Source organism: Culex pipiens, chromosome 3 (assembly GCF_016801865.2).
Source record: "Culex pipiens pallens isolate TS chromosome 3, TS_CPP_V2, whole genome shotgun sequence".
Taxonomy (NCBI): domain Eukaryota; kingdom Metazoa; phylum Arthropoda; class Insecta; order Diptera; family Culicidae; genus Culex; species Culex pipiens.
Genome location: NC_068939.1, coordinates 8,936,579 through 8,957,657, shown reverse-complemented (window position 1 = coordinate 8,957,657; position 21,079 = coordinate 8,936,579). Strand labels below are relative to the sequence as shown.

Genomic DNA, 21,079 nt, shown 5'->3' with positions numbered 1-21,079 from the left:
AAAATAATTTAGTATTCTTTTCAAAAGTAACTTTCAAATCAAGAAAACGACTCTTACCCATCTCGATTCTTCTTGCGGTGCTTCTTTTTGTCATCCTTGCGCCCCCCTCCGGCCTCGTCGTCATCGTCATCACCGTGGCCACGGCGCTCCTCCTCGCCGCCGTCCTTGCCGCCATTGCTGGCTGCCGCCGGCCGGTCCGGCGACGGAGTCCTCACCAGTGCGTACCGCTTCCGGTTGACCTTTTCCGCCTCGCGAGCCGCCCGCTCCTTTTCCGCCAGCTCCTTCTGCAGGGCGTCCGCCTTGGCCAGGTCCTCCTTCGCCTTGCGGTCCTGGTCGAAGCTGGTTCCCTCGACAAAGTACTCCGAGATGCCGAAAGCCTCCCGCAGCTTGGCATTCTTCTCCTGCTGGGCCTGGGCGATGTGATGGGTCTCGCGGACGCTGAAAAGAATGCGAAAAGAAAAAAAGCCATCAATTAGTTGAAATTAAGAAATCCCTTTTTTTATAGCTCGCCAAATCGACCCATTGACGTCATTATCAAAGCCACTTTCGATATGCACAGCGACGACAGCGAAGAAAGCGGAAAACTCCACAAATTGATGATCCCCAGTCACGCGATTTCAATGTTTTCGACAGCCGTAACGGAAATCCGGAACGGAAGAGGGCGAAAACAGCCAAACGGGGCTCTCCCCTGATGTATGCAAAGATAAAATTGGCCCAAATTTCATTTGGAAGCAATTTATTCCAACGTCCCCGGCGCCATCGTTGAAGGTAGAATCCCATTTCCTCTTTTGCCCCAGCCCACATCCGGTTGTGGTTGTTTCGTTGCCTTTCTGCATACACGTTCTGGGTGCACTGCTCAGCACTGCTGGCTGAAAGAATTGCATAAATCATGCAAAGCTGCCAAGCGGACACATATTGATAGGGTTTCGACCTGGTGGTGCAAGAATGTTGCGATATGAAAAGATAAACTCATTTGTACTCGTACATACCACATTTGAATGAATACAAAACGAATAGCTATGCATGATGGATGCAATTATCGTTGAAAATGAGCTGCATTGTGAACGATGATTTCAATTTTATATGGAGTACCTACGATGAAAACAATGTTCTATAGATTAGAGCAATATTTGCCTTCTTTACTGAGGAAAGGCTTTAAAATGACTCCGAAAGTGAAGTACTTCCAACGTATGCCAACGTTGCCTAACGTACACACCAAACTCTCATTACTTAATTCAGTTAAATTACCGAAATCTGCACTACTCAAATTTTCAGTAAACGAAAACTTGCTGAAATTTCAGCAAATTTTGACAGCTCGATACAAATTTTAACTAAAGTTCAGCGAAAAACTAACTGAACATTTCAGTAGTGCAGTTTTCAGTAAATATTAACTGAAAACGAACATCAGAATTTGCTGTGTATGGACTGCTCTTGAAACTTGTTCAATGAATGGCTCTTTAGACCCATCATGAAATTGAATTTGTTTGTTGCATGAAAATGTCTGAAACTGATAAACAATGTTGTTGTTTTTTCTTAGAATAAAATGTTCAATCAAAACAAATTTAAAGTTATTGTCAACAAAAGAAAACTCAATTCATTTCAAATTAAACGCTTAATTTCCAAAATAAGTATCTCAAAATTATTTGAACATGATAACAGTTATGCTGCTATCAGAAACATGAAAAAGGTATTAGAATTCAGAATGAGTAAAACAATATCTTGCATTCAAAATCGATCCCACTGCCTCAATCACAACAGAGTTGAGTAGCAGCAGTGAGGCCGCATGGTCAATTCATTTGTTTTAATTTGTTTTTTATTCTAAACATAATTGAAGGGAATTTATTGAATGATCTGTATGCGATATGCGTTATTATGTTTAATTGGTTATTTAAAAAAAAAAACTATATTATTCACTTAACATTCCAATTCCCAAGCCCTAAAAAAAGGTGGAACGGTAATTTCACTGGTTCTCAGGCATAACTCAACCAATCGGGACGATTCTTTTTTTTTTAATGATTTGTAGATGATCTTAAAACTTTGCATAACTCAATTTGATCAAATCTGGAATTTTTGCGATCAAAGAATCGTTCCAACTTTTTGTTTGCGAGTGAAAAATAATCGCAAAAAATTCCGCGATGGCGTTTTGAAAAAGTAGAAACGATGTTTTCGGTCACAAAAAATACAGATTTGATCTGCAGTTCGAGTTCTGCAAAATTTTAGAACCATCTAGACATTCTTAAAAATCACTGGGAACGAGAATCGTCCCGATTGGTTGAGTTGTGCCCGAGAAACAGCGAGTTGAAGTTACCGTTCCAACTTTTTTGGGAGGCTTGGGCGTCCGTGTAAGTTGGACATGCATTGGGCGTTTTAGTGTTAACACAATAAACATAGCACTTGAAAAAAAAAAACAACACTTAAAACTGAAGCGTTTGTTACGGTATATCCACGCATCCTTCCTTTTCTGTAGATTCTGCGAAAAGTGATCCGTTCTCCGAATCCTCTCTGCGGTAAACACAACGCAGTAGGGCTGGCCGCTATACTTTTTGTAATACATTTTTGGGTGTTCTGAGATTTTTTGATTGATTGATCTTTTGATACCAAATAAACTTTGTCTAACACCACACACCCCATCCCTCATCAAAAACTAAACCCCCAAACAGAAACCTAAAAAAAACCCACATCAAAAAAAAAACCACCCCCCCCAATAATAAACCCCAACCCACCCCATAATAACGCACTAAACCCCCATATAAACAAACCTCCACAAACAAATAATCACCCCCAAACCCAACCACCCCCCCCAAAAAACTCAACTACCCCCCTCCAAAAACCAACAAACCCCCCAAAATCCAAATACTTCGCCCCAACTGCCCCCTCCTACCCAGAAAGTCCCCCCCCACACCCAACCAATCACAACATCCCAAAATAACCTGACCCCCCCCCAATCATCATGACACCCTCCAAAATCTCACCAAAAATAAATACGCCAAAACCCCCCAACAGTCAAATCCCAAACTAAAAAAAACTCAATTTACCCCCTCAAACCCCCTTATTAACACACCCAACAAAACACTCCCATATAATTCCAAAAATATACACACTAGCATTTACCCCTACCTAGCTACAGTATATCCCAACCTCCAACCCGTACTGACTAAAATCCTATACACTGCGTTAACAAATTAATATACCACAAGGACAAACGAAAAAAACTCAACAATTCAAACATTTAAACATGAACGGTATCATAAAAACGTGTTCCGACCAGCTTAAATTTGTCTACGGTTTAAAATCATCAAAACATCCTAAATTGAACATCACCAATATTTGTTTCCCCTCAAGGTGATATACATTATGTTTCAATACTTTAACAAATGTGTTAATTTTACCACGATTTTGATATTCATTTCTGTTACGATTTTATTATTCCTTTTCAAAATATGAAGATCATCATTTATCAAATATCGTCTCATAATTTTTTTCAAATTACAGGAATCGCTATTTTTCACTGGTTTTAAAGCCAGTTAAAATTAACCGAGCCAGTGAAAAATAAAAAATAGAATCACCCATTTTCTTTAGTGATATGTATTGGAATAAATTGCTGAATTTCAAAATCAATCAGAAGATTCTTCTGCTGGTTTCGACATACAATCAGCTATACCAGCATTTTTTTTTTTTTTTGCTAAATCACCGGCTAATTGCGCTGAATCACCAAACATAATGCTAAAACAGCGAAAAAAAGCTGGATTTTCTGCTATCTGGTTTATTTTTTCTCATCCTAAAAAGGTTGTTTTTATGAATGATTTTCAATTGATGCTGAAAGAAATGGTTGTCTGAGCAGCTTAAAACTTTTATCACTGCTCTTATTTTTTAATGGAACTTTTTGAAAATCGACCTTGTCAAATAAGGAACCCACTCAAATAAATATAAATCTCAAATATAAACAGTTTTGATCAAATCAGTAATAGTGGAACCTACAAAATTTTTGAAACTCTAGAATGATAAAATAATATGTTGACCAAAAAATCGCTTTTTTTTTGCGTAGCATTAGTCAAATTTATTTCGACGAACCATCACCTCACTTTCACTTCCGCGACAAAAAGAAAAAAAACTCACTCTTCACACCACCGTAAAAGCTCACCCAAAGCACCCAGCACGTTCCAACCCACTTTGGCACGTTCTTCTCACAGAGTAACACAGAGCGAGCAGTCCGAAGAAATGTCATTTTATTTTTTGGCTCCATAAGGTTTGCTGGTAGCAGGCGTGCGATGTACCTGCGATGTACCACAAAGTGGAACCAAAAATCAAATGGCAGTAGTGACTCTGTCTTACTCTGTGTTCTTCTCCTCTGAATAATAAGCTCTGCTCGTCCTGTCTACCATATTACTTCACAACGTTCCACCAAGCAACCCCTTGCACACGTCAATTTCACAACCTTCTACTGCAGTAACAGAACGTGAACGACGACATTTTCGTGGCACGCGCGACACCCCTTTTTTTTTCCTCGTTCGAACGTTTCATTACCTCACAACGCTGTGCATCTCCTTCATGCAAAATGGCCCAGTCGCTCCTCGCAGTTGGGCAGGATGTGCGGCAGGTCGTCGCTGGAAGGAAGTCGAATGCTGCGCCGTCGGCGGATGATGATGGAGTTGGTTGTGGCGTTGATGCTGGTAGAATTGCTGCCTGTGATGATGCTGATGTTGGTTGAAGGTCGTGGACGTCGTTCCGGCCTCGGATGCGGAACTCTGCGGCAGCACTTCCGGCCCGTCTGGCTGCTGGTACTGTTGTTGCAAGGGATGATGCTGCTGCCGAGGGAGAAACTTCAAATGGTTGTTGTTGAGGCCGGTGCATGCGCACTGGCAGCAGCACTGCTTCCCGGTTGGCCCGTAACGGAGCGCTGTCGGCGGTGGCTGTCCAAATCCTGGCGCTGCTCCTGCCGGAAGGCACATGCCGGGATGGAGGGCCTGAAGCTGCTGCAGTCGACGGAGCTTTTTGAGCAGCTTCTTGCGGCTGGTTTGTTGCTTCTTGAAGAGCGTCTTGCTATTGCTTTTGGGAGTCTTGCTCACGTGAACCATCGACTTCATGGTCGTCGTACGGTCCGTGGAAGACTCGGAAGACGTTGGACTTCTGGTGTCTGGTAGAGCGTCCAGAGCGGCCTTCTCGGCAGCAATCATTTCTTCCGGATTTGTGGAGGAATCCGGAGTCACGCCTGGAATCTGGTCGTCGTCCTTGCCGCCAGATTCGTCCAGCCTCAGATCGTGCTCGAAAAATTTATCCTTTTTAGCCTTGTTGGCCTTCTCCATGGCGGCTCTGCGACGGTGAAACTTGTCCGCTGACGATTGCTGCTTCATGATGATGCTTCTTCTTACGTAAACTAACTTATTTTATGCAAAACTTGGAAGACTTGCGTTTACACTTAACACTAACGATTTGGAAGACGTTGGATTTTACCGTAACTAATTATTTCACTACATTTCTAACAAAATTATCCTATTAGGATGCTGTTTCCCCGTGAGGGGAAGAAACAGCTGGAAGACCGTGAATTTCTGTACGCTTCACTTCACAAACTACATCTCAGAGTTCATCTTGCCGCAAACTAAGTCTCTCGCCATCTAATCACAAAATTTGCGTCACTAAAAGTGCCCATTCCGACACGGCAGGACAACTTTTAATTGAACTTTTCTCTCGTTCCTGCAGCAAATTTTCTGCGGATGCTGTGCGCCTCCTCGAATGGCACCCCATTATCGATCGATGACGTGTTTTCATCCCTTATTTTTTGACACATTTTGTTTTTGTCTGCCCGTTACGAAAATCACACGAAAATACTCATTCCAAAAAAGAAAAAAACTCCACTTGGTCAAATCGAGATCAACCCGGAAAAATCGAAGGTGTTTCAAACACCATCTTTGTTGGGCGAGAAGACGAGCGACCACCAGAAGCTTTGACAGAGGGATGGAAAATGACGACGATTGTTGTCGGCGTTGGAAAACCGTTTTTCATCCCCCCACAGTGCTTCACCGAGAGGGGTGGTGTGGCGGTGGTTGTGGGAGGACAGGCGCCGTGGGAGTTCGACGGAAAATCAGAGAAAAACTATGAAAACATGACGAGTGCTTTGGAGAGGGGTGGCTATTTTGAGGATGCTGGAGGAGTTTATGTTGCAGAGGTTTTTGTGATAATCGAATTTGAATTTTCTCTCCTGCTTTTAAAAAGTGCTAATTGAGGTCCTGAAAAAGATACAAATCATTCCGCTCTACAGCTATTGTTTCGGCAAAATTCTTGAAAATTTATAAGCTATAATGCAATTTTTTCAGGCACGAGCGACGATGCCTGATTCTCCATACAATCTTTGGGGAAAACTATTCTGAAAGTGTCTGTCAAGATATTTTGTATGAAATTTTGTCCTTTTTGTCGAAAAACTGTTTCTCGAGAAGGGGTTTTCCGATCGATTTGGGGTCTTCGGAAAAGTTGTAGGTTATAATTAGGACTATTGAGAAAAAATAATTTTAATTCTCGTTTACTTTTTCAAAAGTTTCTATATACATAGGAGACCCATGGCGCATTGGTTGTTTTGAAAATGTAACCTAGAATTACAATCTTCAAAAAAAATTAAGGGTTAAAATCAAGTAATTCGGCCCTATTGAAAGTTAAGTCATGATTTCAAAAATCGAAACGTAATTTTTTTCAAAGGGTTGAAAAAATGTCACACGAGTTTCTCATTCTAACATAGAAAATGTGATCAATCAATGGTTTCCAAGATAAAATCGATTGTAAATTGAATTGGGTAGAACTTAGAAAGACTTAGGGAAGAGTGGGGAGACTTGATCCCCGGGGACACTTAATCCCTAGTCGGTATCTCGCCAACGTGTGGGTAAACAAATAGCTATGTTCTAGAAAGTTGTACGAAATTGACTCAAACTTTCTGTAGAACACAAAGAAAAAAAAAATGTTTGGATTGAGTTAGGGGAGCTGGGGGTAAGACGGCCACCCCACTGTTTTATTAAGTATACTAATGAATATTACTAAAATGTTTAGAAATACTGTTCCTCATGCTGAATAATGCATATGGAGTCACCATTGCCAAACCTTTTGTTTGAAATAGTATAAAAATAACTCAAAATATACAAATAATTTTTTATCTTGAAACTAGATGTAATTTTCAAGAATTACAACATACAATTGTTTTTTAGACCAACTAATTTATGTAATTTCTTTAATGGACTACTAGTAGAAAAATATGAACAATATTTGAGATCGACATACAGTATGTAAAAAAAGTATTTACACCCCTTGGGCACTATGCACATTTTGTGATGAAACTTGTAAATAATTTATAGTTTAACAGAAACCTAGTACTACGTTTTGTTCAGAAACTCATGCCGAACATTTTGCTATAAAAAGCTCATGAAAGATGATTTCCATAATAAGTTATATAACAAATACTACTACAAAAATCACCTTTAGAAAAATCAACATAAATAAAGTTATTTGTTGACAAATCATCATAAATCCAATCTACGAACTCCAAATAGGCATCCTTGACTGATTAAAAATATAATTTGGATTGAATATAAAGTTTACTAACTACTTAGTATAAAAGTTTATATAACTCTGGAAATTCTATATAAAACTTATCTAAACTTATTTTTCAAACTTTTAATTTAACTAAATGTCAATATATTACCATAGAATTGCTAAATAAACATTTTGGAGTGGGTATAACACCGTTTTGGGGGTCTTTGTATCGCTAGAATAGATTTTTCGTTGGAATTTCGTACCAACCCGGAATTACGTCGTCGGAAAATCCGCCGGCATCCAAACCGGTCCACAATTCACAAGTCAACCTATGTGGCATCGGAAAGGGCATACAATTTCCGATCTTTTTATACCCATACATCTAGGTTTTCTATAAAACCCACGATTTTAAATACCTAGGCAAAAACGTTGTTATGGTTTCGTTTGAGCAACCTTCCAAAAATGTATGGACTTTCGTAATTTTTGTTCTCGTGTATCAAACTTACTTTTTGCCCAGGTATTTAAAAACGTGGGTTTTATAGAAAACCTAAATGTATGGGTATAAAAAGATCTGAAATTTTATGCCCTTTCCGATGCCACATAGGTTGACTTGTGAATTGTGGACCGGTTTGGATGCCGGCGGATTTTCCGACGACGTAACTGGGTTGGTACGAAATTCCAACGAAAAATCTATTCTAGCGATACAAAGACCCCCAAAACGGTGTTATACCCACTCCAAAATGTTTATTTAGCAATTCTATGGTAATATATTGACATTTAGTTGAATTAAAAGTTTTCAAAATTTAGTTTAGATAAGTTTTATATAGAATTTCCAGAGTTATATAAACTTTTACACTAAGTAGTTGGTAAACTTTATATTCAATACAAATTATATTTTTGATCAGTCAAGGATGCCTATTTGGAGTTCGTAGATTGGATTTATGGTGATTTGTCAACAAATAACTTTATTTGTGTTAATTTTTTGAAATGTGTACAAACTTTTTTTGCACCTTTTATTTTATTTTTGTAATAGTATTTGTTATATAACTTTTTATAGAAATGATCTTTTCATGAGCATTTTGTAGCAAAATGTTTGGCATGAGTTTCTGAACAAAACGTAGTACTAGGTTTCTGTCAAACTTTAAATTGTTTACATGTTTTATCACAATATGTGCATAGTGCCCAAGGGGTGTAAATACTTTTTTTACATACTGTAATCGAAAACGAAGTTGACTTTATAGCTGTCGGCCACCATTGCTAGTACCAACCACTAGTGTCTTCCTTTTAACTACAAGGACTTCGCCGCCCTGGGCTCCTAAGTGTTTGAGTACGGCACGGAGCGACGGCGCCGGATACCCATATTTACACAAAGAATTTTAGAGCGCCCGCCGCGGGATTCGAACCAGCAACCTCTGGATTGTGAATCCAGTGCGCGGTCCGATTGATCCACACGGGCGGGACGACATACTGTAATCTGTTGTGTAAATTTTATGAGACTTCTCCCTTAGGGTGGCCGTTTTACCCCCATCTCCCCTACACAATTTTTTTCTAAAAAGTACTGCAAAAAAACCTCCGAGAGATCTTTTTTCTTTGTTTGTTGTTTAGAATAGTGTCCTATACATGCTGATTCCTTTTGGTAACAATTATCCCATTCCGTGCAAAGTTATGGCAATCGTCATTAATCAATGATTGCCAACTAGGACGTCAATGATTGTACCACAAAATTATATAAATTTTGAAACACATTTGATTAAGACCAAAAATTCTTTTAGTGGCTTCAAGAAGGCAACAACCGTGCTGATTCATTTTGGTGCAGAAAATGTTAAATTGAATTCGATACAGAGCATTTTAGAGTGATGATCAATTTTTTTCGAAAATGATCAACGGCTTCACCTTAAGTCCAGATTGAATTAAATTTTCCATTATTAATATCATGGAAAGCCCTGGAGCTCCGCTGTGCTTTGTAAAAAAATAGTATGGAAACTCTTGGAAAAAATACCGATGAGAATAATGTACCAAAAAACTTAAAATGCATTTTGGTGGTCACGTAGTTTATGGATGAACCATAGTTATCACCAAATATTTTTCGATAGATGCACAAAACGACATGATTTTGTAACTGTGACTAAACTGCCGTTCTAAGCATAATTGTCCCATGTCATTTTTTGACGATTTTGACCTTTTGACATTTTTAAGTTTAGTTTGTCGTATACTTTTCGAAAAACCCATAAAATCTAGTACTTTGTTCGGAAACTCATTAAAAACAACACCAAGTCTGTTTGTCCCATCGTTACACTTCTACGCATAATTGTCCCACCAAGTATTTTCTTTCACGGAATCATTAGTTATACGAAGCATTGAGTCTTGTTTACATACTGTATAGCAAGAGGATCATAAATAAGAGTGATAAACTACTAACTGGGGCGATTGGGGACACATAGGACGAATAAGAACCCAAAGGAAAATTATGCGTAGAAACACAGATATCGTTCGAAAAATTTCAATCGCGTTTTTCTCAGTTGCACTTTTTTGAACATGGGACAATTATGCGTAGAACGGCAGTAAAGTACCGTCAGTGGGGTTGAGATTGGATCTGAGGAGCAGATTGGGTCAGAGATTTACTCTTGCTCTAGTAGTATTCCCAAATATGTAACATTCAATAGAATTCCTGGGAATAACATTTAAAATAAAAAGTTCATCCGTTCAGAATTAATTACATATATTTGTTTCTAATTCAATTACACAAATATTAACCCTTCTACTGCAATAGTTCCCCTCCGTATGTAAATACCCTGCTGTTTATTCAAATCAATGCTACTGCAACTACACAACCACCACCAACTAACCAACAAACTGAGAGAACCTCTCTCCTAGCTAGAGCCAAGTCCAAAACGTAAACAAACCGGCATTTATGTATGTAATAACATTTCACAGTGCCCACCAAGCCACTCTTTGCGATCCTCCTCCTCTCTTTCCTTAGGTTGGTTGTACACAAACACACCCAGAACATCAATTCAAACACGTTTTTCCTGCCATCCATCCGGGCACGATTGCTTGCATTGCCCATTTGCCAAGAGATTTTCTTATAATTTCTGGTTCTAATTCCCTCACTCATTTTTCTCTCAATCGCCCCCGGGAGCTGTTTTCTTGGCAGAATGTCGAATATCCGAATCGGGAAAAAAACAGCAACATTAAATTCGTTATGGCATCTTAAACGCAACATTGCGCTCCAATCGAGAACGACTCAACGGGGAGAGTGCGAGAGTGAGCACAAACTGAACTCGAGAGAACGAGTATTTTCCAATCGTGTACAAACACTCTATAATGCTGGTATAGAGCATGTATAATAAAATAGCATGGTTGTTGGATATTAACATGACTCTCACGTTCACTTTGACGCATGTACCAGTTCAGTCTGACTTGACACTGCTGGTGCTGATGTGTTTTCGAATTTGGTTTTTGCAGCCATTTTCATTTCAACTGTTGTCGAGTGTGCAAGTGTCGAGTGTACAATAGTGCAGCTCGTGGAGAGACCAATTTTCCTTTAACCGTTGATTGATTGCACATTGATTGGGGCCGTTCGAAGACGATGAGCGACAAAGATTCGCTGGATGAGCCGGAAGGTGGCGGTGGTGGTGGAGACATCGAGATCGAAACCATGGACGAGTACGAGTGCCTCGAGCTGGAGAAGCTGATCATCAACGAGTGGGGCATGCCGCGGAGTTCATTGAACAGGATGATTTGTAAGTATAGAAGAGTGGTGTGTGATTCCCACCATCCACATCCATGCTGCTGTTGGCTTGGCGGGCTGGCTGGTCTAGCCAAGTCGAGAGCTAATGTAGAACGTCACTTTTTGAACATGAAACCTTTTCGAGGCGCGCATGCGCTTTGAAATAGTACAATTGTAGGAGATATTGGGTGGATCTTTATAAATGTAACCAACAACATTATCGCGAAAAGAATGTTTTGACCCCATTTTCCCCTACGAACCCATAATTTAACGACGACATCTCACGCTCGGTCTTTTGAATTGCAGATTGTGGCATCACGGTGCGCTGTCTGGAGGTGATCCAGGACAGCGAGATAAACGAGCTGTTCAATGATCCCCGGATGCTGGGATCGAAAATTGTCTTCAAGCACCAGGTCAAAGAGCTGCAGGCGACCGCGTTGATATCCCAGATGGGGGCGTTGGGGGCCGCCCGCAAACGACGCCACCACTCGGCAGAAATGGGCTTCGGAAAGATGGACAACAATGGCTCCATGCTCGACCAGCCGAAGCGAATCAAGCTGGAACTTGACTCTCCGGACACTCCGGTTAACCTGTTGGAGCCGATACAATCCCTGCATCCACTGGACGGCCCACTTCCAATGCACGATCTTCCCCAGTTTCTCGAAAACGGTTCACTAACCAAACCTTCCACGGCCAATCCCCTGGCCGGCAACCTTCCAATCCGAATCACCCCCGAAAGTCTCCGCCAGCTGCTCCAAGCCAGCCGCCAGGGCCAGTGGGTCCTGTCCTACTACAACACGTACCACACGATGAACCGGAAGATCCAGGCGGCCCTCACGCACTGCATCGTGGAGCAGTTCCTCGTGTACAACATCATGTTCTCCCACCGGCTGATGCGTCACTACGCCCATGTCATCACGATGCTCTTCCCGACCGAGAGTGCCGAAGTGTACTACAAACCGGCCCAGGCCCTTGGCTGGAAGCGAACCTGTGCCTCGGGGAAGCTGATGGACCGGTGGGCCAACCAACGGATGCGCCACAAGGATCGGTACCCGCAGCAGAGGCCCAGGATTCTGGACGACACCTCCGATCAGCGGACATTTGCCGAGATGTCGCTGGTGATTGCACCGGTGCACGCGACTTCTGACTAAAGCGTTGAGTTGCAGCATGGATTGCAGACTTTTGGTTTGATATTTTATAGAATGGCGTCTAGTCAGACAAATAGCATTTTACACAACATAATTTAATAAAGGAAATACTCAACTCAACCATGCTGTTGCTTTTTATCACTCATCTTGCACATTGGTTTCACTAAGGCTATCAACTCTACTGATTTTTTCCCTACCGTACGGATTTTCGACCCTCTTCGCGGATTTTTTGTACGGATTTTTTCGAATAATGCGGATTTGTACGGATTTTTAATAGTGACAATAACAACATTTTAAATTGAATTGTTTTTTTTTTAATTGGGCTAAAGCTATTGCTAATAAGATATTTTTATTAAACTGTCAGTTTGATTTTGAAAGGATAATTTGGATAGTTTTCCGGGTTTGCCTCAGTTCAAAGTTGATTATCCATAATTCTGGAGTTTTATTTTTGAAAAGGTCCAACAAAAAATATGAAAAATATTTTGCCCTTTGGGTGTTTTTGAATATTCCTAACTCAAAAAATGAAAATTTTGTTAATTGGACCTTTAAAAAAATTCCAGAATTGTTCTTTTCAAATTCTTTAAAATGACATATTTTTCCAAATAGTTACTAAAAGTTTTGAAAATTTGATTCAACAATTTTTTTTACATTTCCTAAACATAAAGAGGGTTTTAATGATGGCAAAGTTAAATTTTTAAGCTGTAAATACGACACAGTTTTATATTTAAGTTTTTTAATACCCAAATTCAATTTATCTAATAATTACTTACCAGTTTTTGTTATACCATGGCGTCGTCATATGGAAAAAGTGTACGGATTTTTGCTCAGCAAGAGCCTTAGGTTTCCCCAATCATTAAAATTTTGATTCACATTTGATCGGAAAGAACATGAGTGCAAACTTTTATGGGGTAATATTTATTTTAGAAAAATCATTGTCTTTTCGATAAAACTCATAGAAATATCACAAAACTTAACATTTTTGAAAAGGTGCGAAAAATTCCTACATTAATTTGAAAAGATTTTAGCGTTTTTTGTTACGTGGCAGACTCTTAAATATTACTCCTAGTAGTCCTAATGAAATATCAAATACCATCAATGTTTCCTATCTCAAATGTATGATCTTTTAGGGCAAATCTTGGTGTGGACTGTTGTGATGACTTTGTGCTATTTCCAAGAATTTTTTGCTTATTGCGTTTCATGCGAAGAACTGGAGTATGCTTTTTAAAGCCAAATAGTTTGAAGCAAGGGTCCTGATTGCTCAAAAATGACTCAGTCACTCGAGAGAAGAAATCGAGCGTGACGTATAACTGCTCTGATATACCTATTTATACCGTTTGTCACTTCCACACCAATCGCTGCTGAACAATCTCTCTCTTTGCTCTCGCTCTCACTCCAATCGCGTAGTGGCGTAGTACAGCGAATGGCTCAGAGAAACCGTTTGCTCAAAGCTGAGTCAAAATAGTTTGCGATCGGCTTTTTTTTTATCATGTATTAAACTGATTAAAATCAATATTACCAAACATGTTTTACAATTTTGTTGTTTAAACAACATAGAAGACACATTTGACCGCAATAGCCACTCGGGTCCAACGGTAGGAAAAGAAATTCACGAAGTATTTGTATCGCTTTGGGAAGCGATTGACCAAGAAGCTGGCAGCTAACGAGTCGTGTTCGGTAGCGAGTTGTTACGATGTGCAATCGGCAAAGATTCATTTTTGTGATGAGTGAGTGATTTCTGATTTTTGAACCGAAAATCAGAACCCTTGGTTTGAAGTTCAAAAATTATAGGCAATAGACTTTGATAGTTATTCAAAAAACTTCATTTTTCTAATTTGTTTATCTTTCATTAGTCGTATCTCATAATTTTTTAAATGAATTTTGCAGTATTTTTCTGATCTCTTCGAAACTAGTAATTATCTGGAGAAGTTAAAAATGACCACTGTTGAAAAACTATAAAAACATTTTCGAATTAAAGTAATCACTAATACTTGAAAACAATGCTCTTTAACTTCGAGTTTGGAGCAAAAACTAACAGAAAATGTTCTGTAAATGATTATAGCTATGCTGCTTAAGAAAATATTTCTTTGGCTTGACGGCACCCATTTAACGGAATGGATTTTTTTTTTAACACTGGAACGCCCAACACATGTCCAACTTACACGGACGCCCAAGCCTTCCAAAAAAGGTGGAACGGTAACTTCAACTCGCTGGTTCTCGGGCATTACTCAACCAATCGGGACGATTCTTGTTTCCAGTGATTTGTAAGAATGTCCAGATGATCCTTAAATTTTGCAGAACTTGATTTGAACAGATCTGTAATTTCTGCGACCGAAAACAGCGTTCCACCTTTTTTAAAAAGACTGCCTTCGCGGAATTTTTGGCGAATTTTTTTTTTACACGCGAAAAAAAAAGTTGGAACGATGTTTTTGTTCGCAAAAATTACAGATTTGACCAAATTAAGTTCTGCAAAGATCTAGAATCATCAAGACATCCTAACTAATCACTGGAAAGAAGAATCATCTTGATTGGTTGAGTTATGCCCGAGAACCATTGAGTTGAAGTTACCGTTCCAACTTTTTCGGAGCCTTGGGCGTTGGAATGTTAAATGGACGCTATCCGGAATAAAATTATCCGGAATGGAATATCCCAAAATAGCCACTTCCAGGAACAGACATTTTCCGGAATTATAATATAATTGAAAAAAAGAATCTTTACTTCGTAGAAAAAATAACATTGTACTTTTTTTTCTCCAGAATGTTGGAAAAAATGAGCATCAAACAAATTGATGAAAGTCGGAAATAGTTCGAAAGAGTCTAAAAAAATAAGAAAGTGTAATATCAATAAAAATGTTTTTGGAAAATACCAAACCCAACCCTACATCATTTTTTGAATTATCCGTGCTCTGAAACAATCACCACTTCGAACAGCATTCAATGTAAAAGACCCCACATTGAGCGAGAGTTTAGTTCAAAACTCAGCGCACATTTGCATTCAATACCCGATAACGACGGGAGAGGAGGGAGGAGGACATACACCAACAACTTGAAATCAAATCATCGGGGCCCAACCCCAACCCAATCTAACCCAGCCAGACGGGAGGAAACAAAAAAGAAGAAAGAAACCATACATATAGTCAAAGTCAAATCTACCCATTAAAATATCTTCTACCATCACTCTCAGAACGCAATACAGGCAGCGACTTGAACTCGCATTATTGTGGGTAGTAAATTTCAACCAGTAAAACCATGGATTGAATGACTTTCTTTGTAAACTTTGTTATTTGGGTGACCACCGTGAAATGAAGGGAATTTGACGTTTGACAGTATGTTTTACGTGCATTTTAAGCGATTCACGTAAACTTACATGGATTGCATGTAATTTTAGAAGGATGAAATATTGCAAATTGCAACATTACGTTAAAGTTATGTTGTTTTACGGTTCACCTATAGTAGAAACCGCATCTACATAGATTCAAAAACAAGTCATTCCCCTTTTAATATTGGCATGCTCTAGCCAGGCCAAAGAGCGCAAAGAAGACGACGACGCACACATTTTAAAGGCACTAAACTTTATCTTTCCATTTGAAATTATATCCGATTTCGTCTTATAGAATGTACAATGTACAGGGTTGTTACGGAAAATTCGAGAAAAAATCCGCGCCAGATCCGCGCCGACCCCAAAACCCAATCCGCGCGAAATCCGCGCCATATAAAAAAATCGCGACAAACAAAGAAGAGAGTAACACTAGGAGTAACATAATGAATGAAATTTTAAACGAAAAAAGAATAATACAGAAGGCATTTTGATCAGTACCGTTGATCAGTTGTGGATTCATATCCCACCTGTACCAAATAAAACCATTTTTGCCATTTCTGAAACAATATTAGCATTTTTTGCAACACTTTTAATATCGTTGCTTTAAAAACAAATTCAGTAAAAAAAATTAAATTCGAAAATTAAAAAAAAATAAAACTATAAAATAAATCACCAAATTATAAAATCTAGGGATTTACTACTTGATAATTCTCGCCAAAACTTTACTCTGGAAAATCGAAACACGAAATTTCTATTATTTTCTTCTCTAAATTTCTCTAAGCAAAAATATGACTCCAAAAATGATGCGAACTAAAAAAACGGCATTTTTTTAATAATTTGATAATTTATTAATTGATTAATTTATTAATTTACTAATTTAATAATTTAATAATTTAATAATTTAATAATTTAATAATTTAATAATTTAATAATTTAATAATTTAATAATTTAATAATTTAATAATTTAATAATTTAATAATTTAATAATTTAATAATTTAATAATTTAATAATTTAATAATTTAATAATTTAATAATTTAATAATTTAATAATTTAATAATATAATAATTTAATAATTTAATAATTTAATAATTTAATAATTAAATAATTAAATAATTTAATAATTTAATAATTTAATAATTTAATAATTTAATAATTTAATAATTTAATAATTTAATAATTTAATAATTTAATAATTTAATAATTTAATAATTTAATAATTTAATAATTTAATAATTTAATAATTTAATAATTTAATAATTTAATAATTTAATAATTTAATAATTTAATAATTTAATAATTTAATAATTTAATAATTTAATAATTTAATAATTTAATAATTTAATAATTTAATAATTTAATAATTTAATAATTTAATAATTTAATAATTTAATAATTTAATAATTTAATAATTTAATAATTTAATAATTTAATAATTTAATAATTTAATAATTTAATAATTTAATAATTTAATAATTTAATAATTTAATAATTTAATAATTTAATAATTTAATAATTTAATAATTTAATAATTTAATAATTTAATAATTTAATAATTTAATAATTTAATAATTTAATAATTTAATAATTTAATAATTTAATAATTTAATAATTTAATAATTGAATAATTTAATAATTTAATAATTTAATAATTTAATAATTTAATAATTTAATAATTTAATAATTTAATAATTTAAAAATTTAATAATTAAATAATTTAATAATTTAATAATTTAATAATTTAATAATTTAATAATTTAATAATTTAATAATTTAATAATTTAATAATTTAATAATTTAATAATTTAATAATTTAATAATTTAATAATTTAATAATTTAATAATTTAATAATTTAATAATTTAATAATTTAATAATTTAATAATTTAATAATTTAATAATTTAATAATTTAATAATTTAATAATTTAATAATTTAATAATTTAATAATTTAATAATTTAATAATTTAATAATTTAATAATTTAATAATTTAATAATTTAATAATTTAATAATTTAATAATTTAATAATTTAATAATTTAATAATTTAATAATTTAATAATTTAAAAATTTAATAATTTAATAATTTAATAATTTAATAATTTAATAATTTAATAATTTAAAAATTTAAAAATTTAATAATTAAATAATTTAATAATTTAATAATTTATTAATTTAATAATTTGGAAACTTAAGAACTTTCTTAAAAAAATAAAAATAAACAAAAAAATCAATTGCAATATTCTCGTAATTTTTCAATTTAATAATTCGTACTTTTTCACGTTTTTGAGTCTGTAAGTTTTGACAATTTCAGATTATGAATTCTGTTTCTTTTTAATTCCAAATTGTTGAATTGCAGATTTCTTATTTTTTAATTTTAACATTACATTTCGCTTTTAAACGGAGATTCAGAGTTCAGAATCAGAGTGGCAACAGAATTCTTTAATTTTTCAATAAACCAAAAATTTAAAAATTTAAATTTTTATATTGAAAAAACATAAAAAATCTAAAAAGATTCCCAAACCAGCGTTCCCTCCCGGTTGGGGAGGTTCGTACGCTAAAGTAGCCGCTTCTGGGGCCGGCACTTCCCCGGGACAAGCTGATGTTACCGGTGATGATCTCTTCACGCTTCCCGAGTTTTTCGCCCTTGCTGGAGAGATGCTCACGCGTTTTCGTGCCTGCCGGAACAAGGCAGATCAATTCCAAGCTCTTAGTGAGCTGATGATGAAGTACATCTACAACGGATAAGCTGCCTTGTGCAGCGAAGTTTTTCGACGTCAACAGACAAAACAAACTGTGATTTAGTTTTAAGCTTTTTCTATTTCTATCCTTTTCCTTAGCAAATCTCGAAGGTTTTTTTTTATTTCTCCTTCTCTTGCCAAATCCATTGTTAGAATATCCAATTACATCTAAATGAATTATAGTGTAAACCATAGTTGAAAGGAACTCCAAAACTCTATTAGGCTATAAGAAACACGAAATTGTAAATTGATTATTTACTAATAAACACTAATTGAATTGAATTGAATTGAATCTAAAAAGTTTCATAGCTTCAATTTTTTAAAATTCTGTCATTTTTTGAATTTTGTTAATTTGATTTTAATAAAATTGGTATTTATTTGAATTGTTAAGCAGATGTTTTAAAAATAATGAGTTGTAATGTTATGTTAAATTAATATAGCAAATCTCAATACATTAAAAAAATCGCTCCTTGAAGATTATTTCAAAGTTTCGTATGAAAAAAAGCAATCAATAATTTTTAGAAGAAAATTTTTAGAAGAAAATTTTCTTCATTAACAACTTCTTAGAAATTGATCTTTTCGCACTCAACGAAAAAGATTGAATTTATTTAATTACTAGTAATATTTTCCTTTGTAATTTGAAAGAAATTCTATCGTTCTCAATTATTTTGTTAATCAAAATTGCTATCCGCGCGAAATCCGCGCCTGAGCAAAATTAGCCAGCAAATCCGCGCCAGATCCGCGCGATACGCGCCATCCGCGCCATCCGCGCGATCCGCGCCGTCCGTAACAACCCTGAATGTATGCTCGCTGTCTCCACAATACAATGCCCCTTTTCAATGTTTGCGGGCACCAATACAGACTCGCCATCGCTCCTCCGAGAGATCTCATCACCATTTGAATGTACCATTTAACTATTATATCGACTATATCGGTGGGGTTCAGCCAGCAGCACAGAGCATTTATTATTATTATTCCTTTAACGTTTTCTGTACTACCTACCAACCAACAAGACCAAGCAGCCAGGCCACAAGACCAGCAGCATTGAGCTGTGAGTATTGTGAATTGACTCTCTCTGTCTTTCTCTGTTTCTCATTCCCGAGCTAGAACAGATTTGTCCATCTTGCTCATCTCTCGTCGTCGTCGTCGTCTTCTTGGTCGTCTTTTAAGTTTCGACAGTTCACATCACAGTTGGCGTTGAAGAGTGAGCGAGAGCCGCACTGCCGGGTTAAGGGGGGGCGAGAGTGAGACGCAGCGATCCCACATTCAATAGGGTATAATAATAATAAAATTCAACAGTCACGTACGGTACCTAGTAAGCTGGGCTGGTGGTGTCTACCAGCGCGCACCCCACCAGCAGGCCATGTTGAACAGTCAGTTTATTTTCAGCATCGAACCGTAGTAGGCACGTTAAATTTAAGCAGCGCGCCATTTTTGAAACCGGTCAGCGCCTACTACCCCGGTCTTGTACTAAGCTTTACATTCTATAATGGCTCTCAACTCGACGAGCATTCCGCACTCGAGTGGTCCCGGAAGTCCGGGCGGAAGTGCCGGAACCGGGGGCGGTGGCCCTGGCGGTCCCGGTGCCTTCAAGGAAGAACTGGACGACTTTGAACGGTTTGCCCTGGAGAACCTGGTCCGCAACGAGTGGGGCCTCAAGGTGGCCACTCTCAACCGGTTGATGTGTAAGTGTGATTTCAACCATCAAGTATTGGTCAGCTCGTCTGGTGAATTTTACCAGAGAGAGAGTGTGGAGTGCGAACTCGAACAGTCGAAGCGCTTGCGCTGAGCAGACGATAATTTTCGAATGTTCAAAAAGTGATGTTTTATGTACATAGTGCGCGGCCCGGAGTTTGTCTAACAAACACATCTAAATAGTGGTCACAAAACCAAAAAACCATGGCCAATAAATATTAATGACTGTCTGTTTTTTCCATTTTTCGATTCCACAGACTGCGGAGTTTCGGTGGAGTGCCTGGAGGTGATCGAAGAGCGCGATCTGAACGACATCTTCAAAGATGAGCGCGCGATCGGACAGAGGATTCTGCTGCGGCACCGGTTGCGCGAGTGGCGCAAGGGACTGCACTGGGTAAGTGATGGAAGATTGGGAGAGAAAGGTCGTTCAACTTGAGATGGTTAAATTCTACGATTATAATTTTAAATGATGGAAAAAGTAAAAATCTTTTTCCTATGATTCTATTTTGAACGGCCAACGTTAGAGCAACCTCCTTCAAAACAGTTTAACTAAATACTCAGAGAGGGCAAATTTAAAAGAGACCGATTCACTCTTCTCTCAAAACTAAAACAGATAATTTCAAGATTTTTAGGTTGATTTTCAATCGCAATACATACTATAGATCTGTTTTTTAAAGAATATTAGAACGGAATATCAATTTTCTGATCGATTTGGTGTCTTCGGCAAAGTTGTAGATTATGATTAGGACTTTTCAGAAAGAATGGTTACACGGAAAAAATCCGAATTTTTATTAGACTTTTTATCACTAAAAGTTGAATTCTTAACCCTCTACAACCCAACCCCGCCTCTAGACGGGTTTCGATCTAAAAATTCGCCAAAAAATCATTTTCAACTATTTTTTGATCTTAAGAAAGCATTGGAAAGAAGATTTTTTTTTTC

At 36.7% G+C, this 21,079-nt stretch overlaps 2 protein-coding genes across 4 annotated transcripts in view; one reads left to right on the top strand and one right to left on the bottom strand.

The window, feature by feature from the left end:
- The window catches only part of LOC120427329 (serine/arginine repetitive matrix protein 2), a 44,939-nt gene that overhangs the window by 13,047 nt on the left and 10,813 nt on the right, over nt 1-21,079 (bottom strand). Inside the window, exons 1-2 of one of the 3 annotated variants that reach the window (XM_039592190.2) lie at nt 4,525-5,823; nt 58-438 (exon numbers count right to left, since the gene is read on the bottom strand). In XM_039592190.2, the coding sequence (XP_039448124.1) occupies nt 58-438; nt 4,525-5,351 (1,208 nt within the window). In that variant the 5' untranslated portion in view covers nt 5,352-5,823. Of the gene's footprint in view, nt 1-57; nt 439-4,524; nt 5,824-21,079 lie in introns of those variants that run through there. The other 2 variants (XM_039592182.2, XM_039592199.2) reach the window with 2 other exon arrangements.
- LOC120427364 (uncharacterized) lies at nt 10,859-12,510 on the top strand. Its single transcript, XM_039592223.2, has 2 exons — nt 10,859-11,255; nt 11,549-12,510. Exons 1-2 carry the CDS (start codon nt 11,102-11,104, stop codon nt 12,391-12,393), a joined length of 999 nt encoding a protein of 332 aa, XP_039448157.1. The 5' UTR covers nt 10,859-11,101; the 3' UTR covers nt 12,394-12,510.

Coding starts and splice junctions, on each gene's coding strand:
- LOC120427364 (XM_039592223.2), top strand. CDS start 11,102: ATGAGCGACAAAGATTCGCTGGATGAGCCGGAAGGTGGCGGTGGTGGT. Junction 11,256..11,548: donor TTCATTGAACAGGATGATTT/GTAAGTATAGAA, acceptor TTTGAATTGCAG/ATTGTGGCATCACGGTGCGC.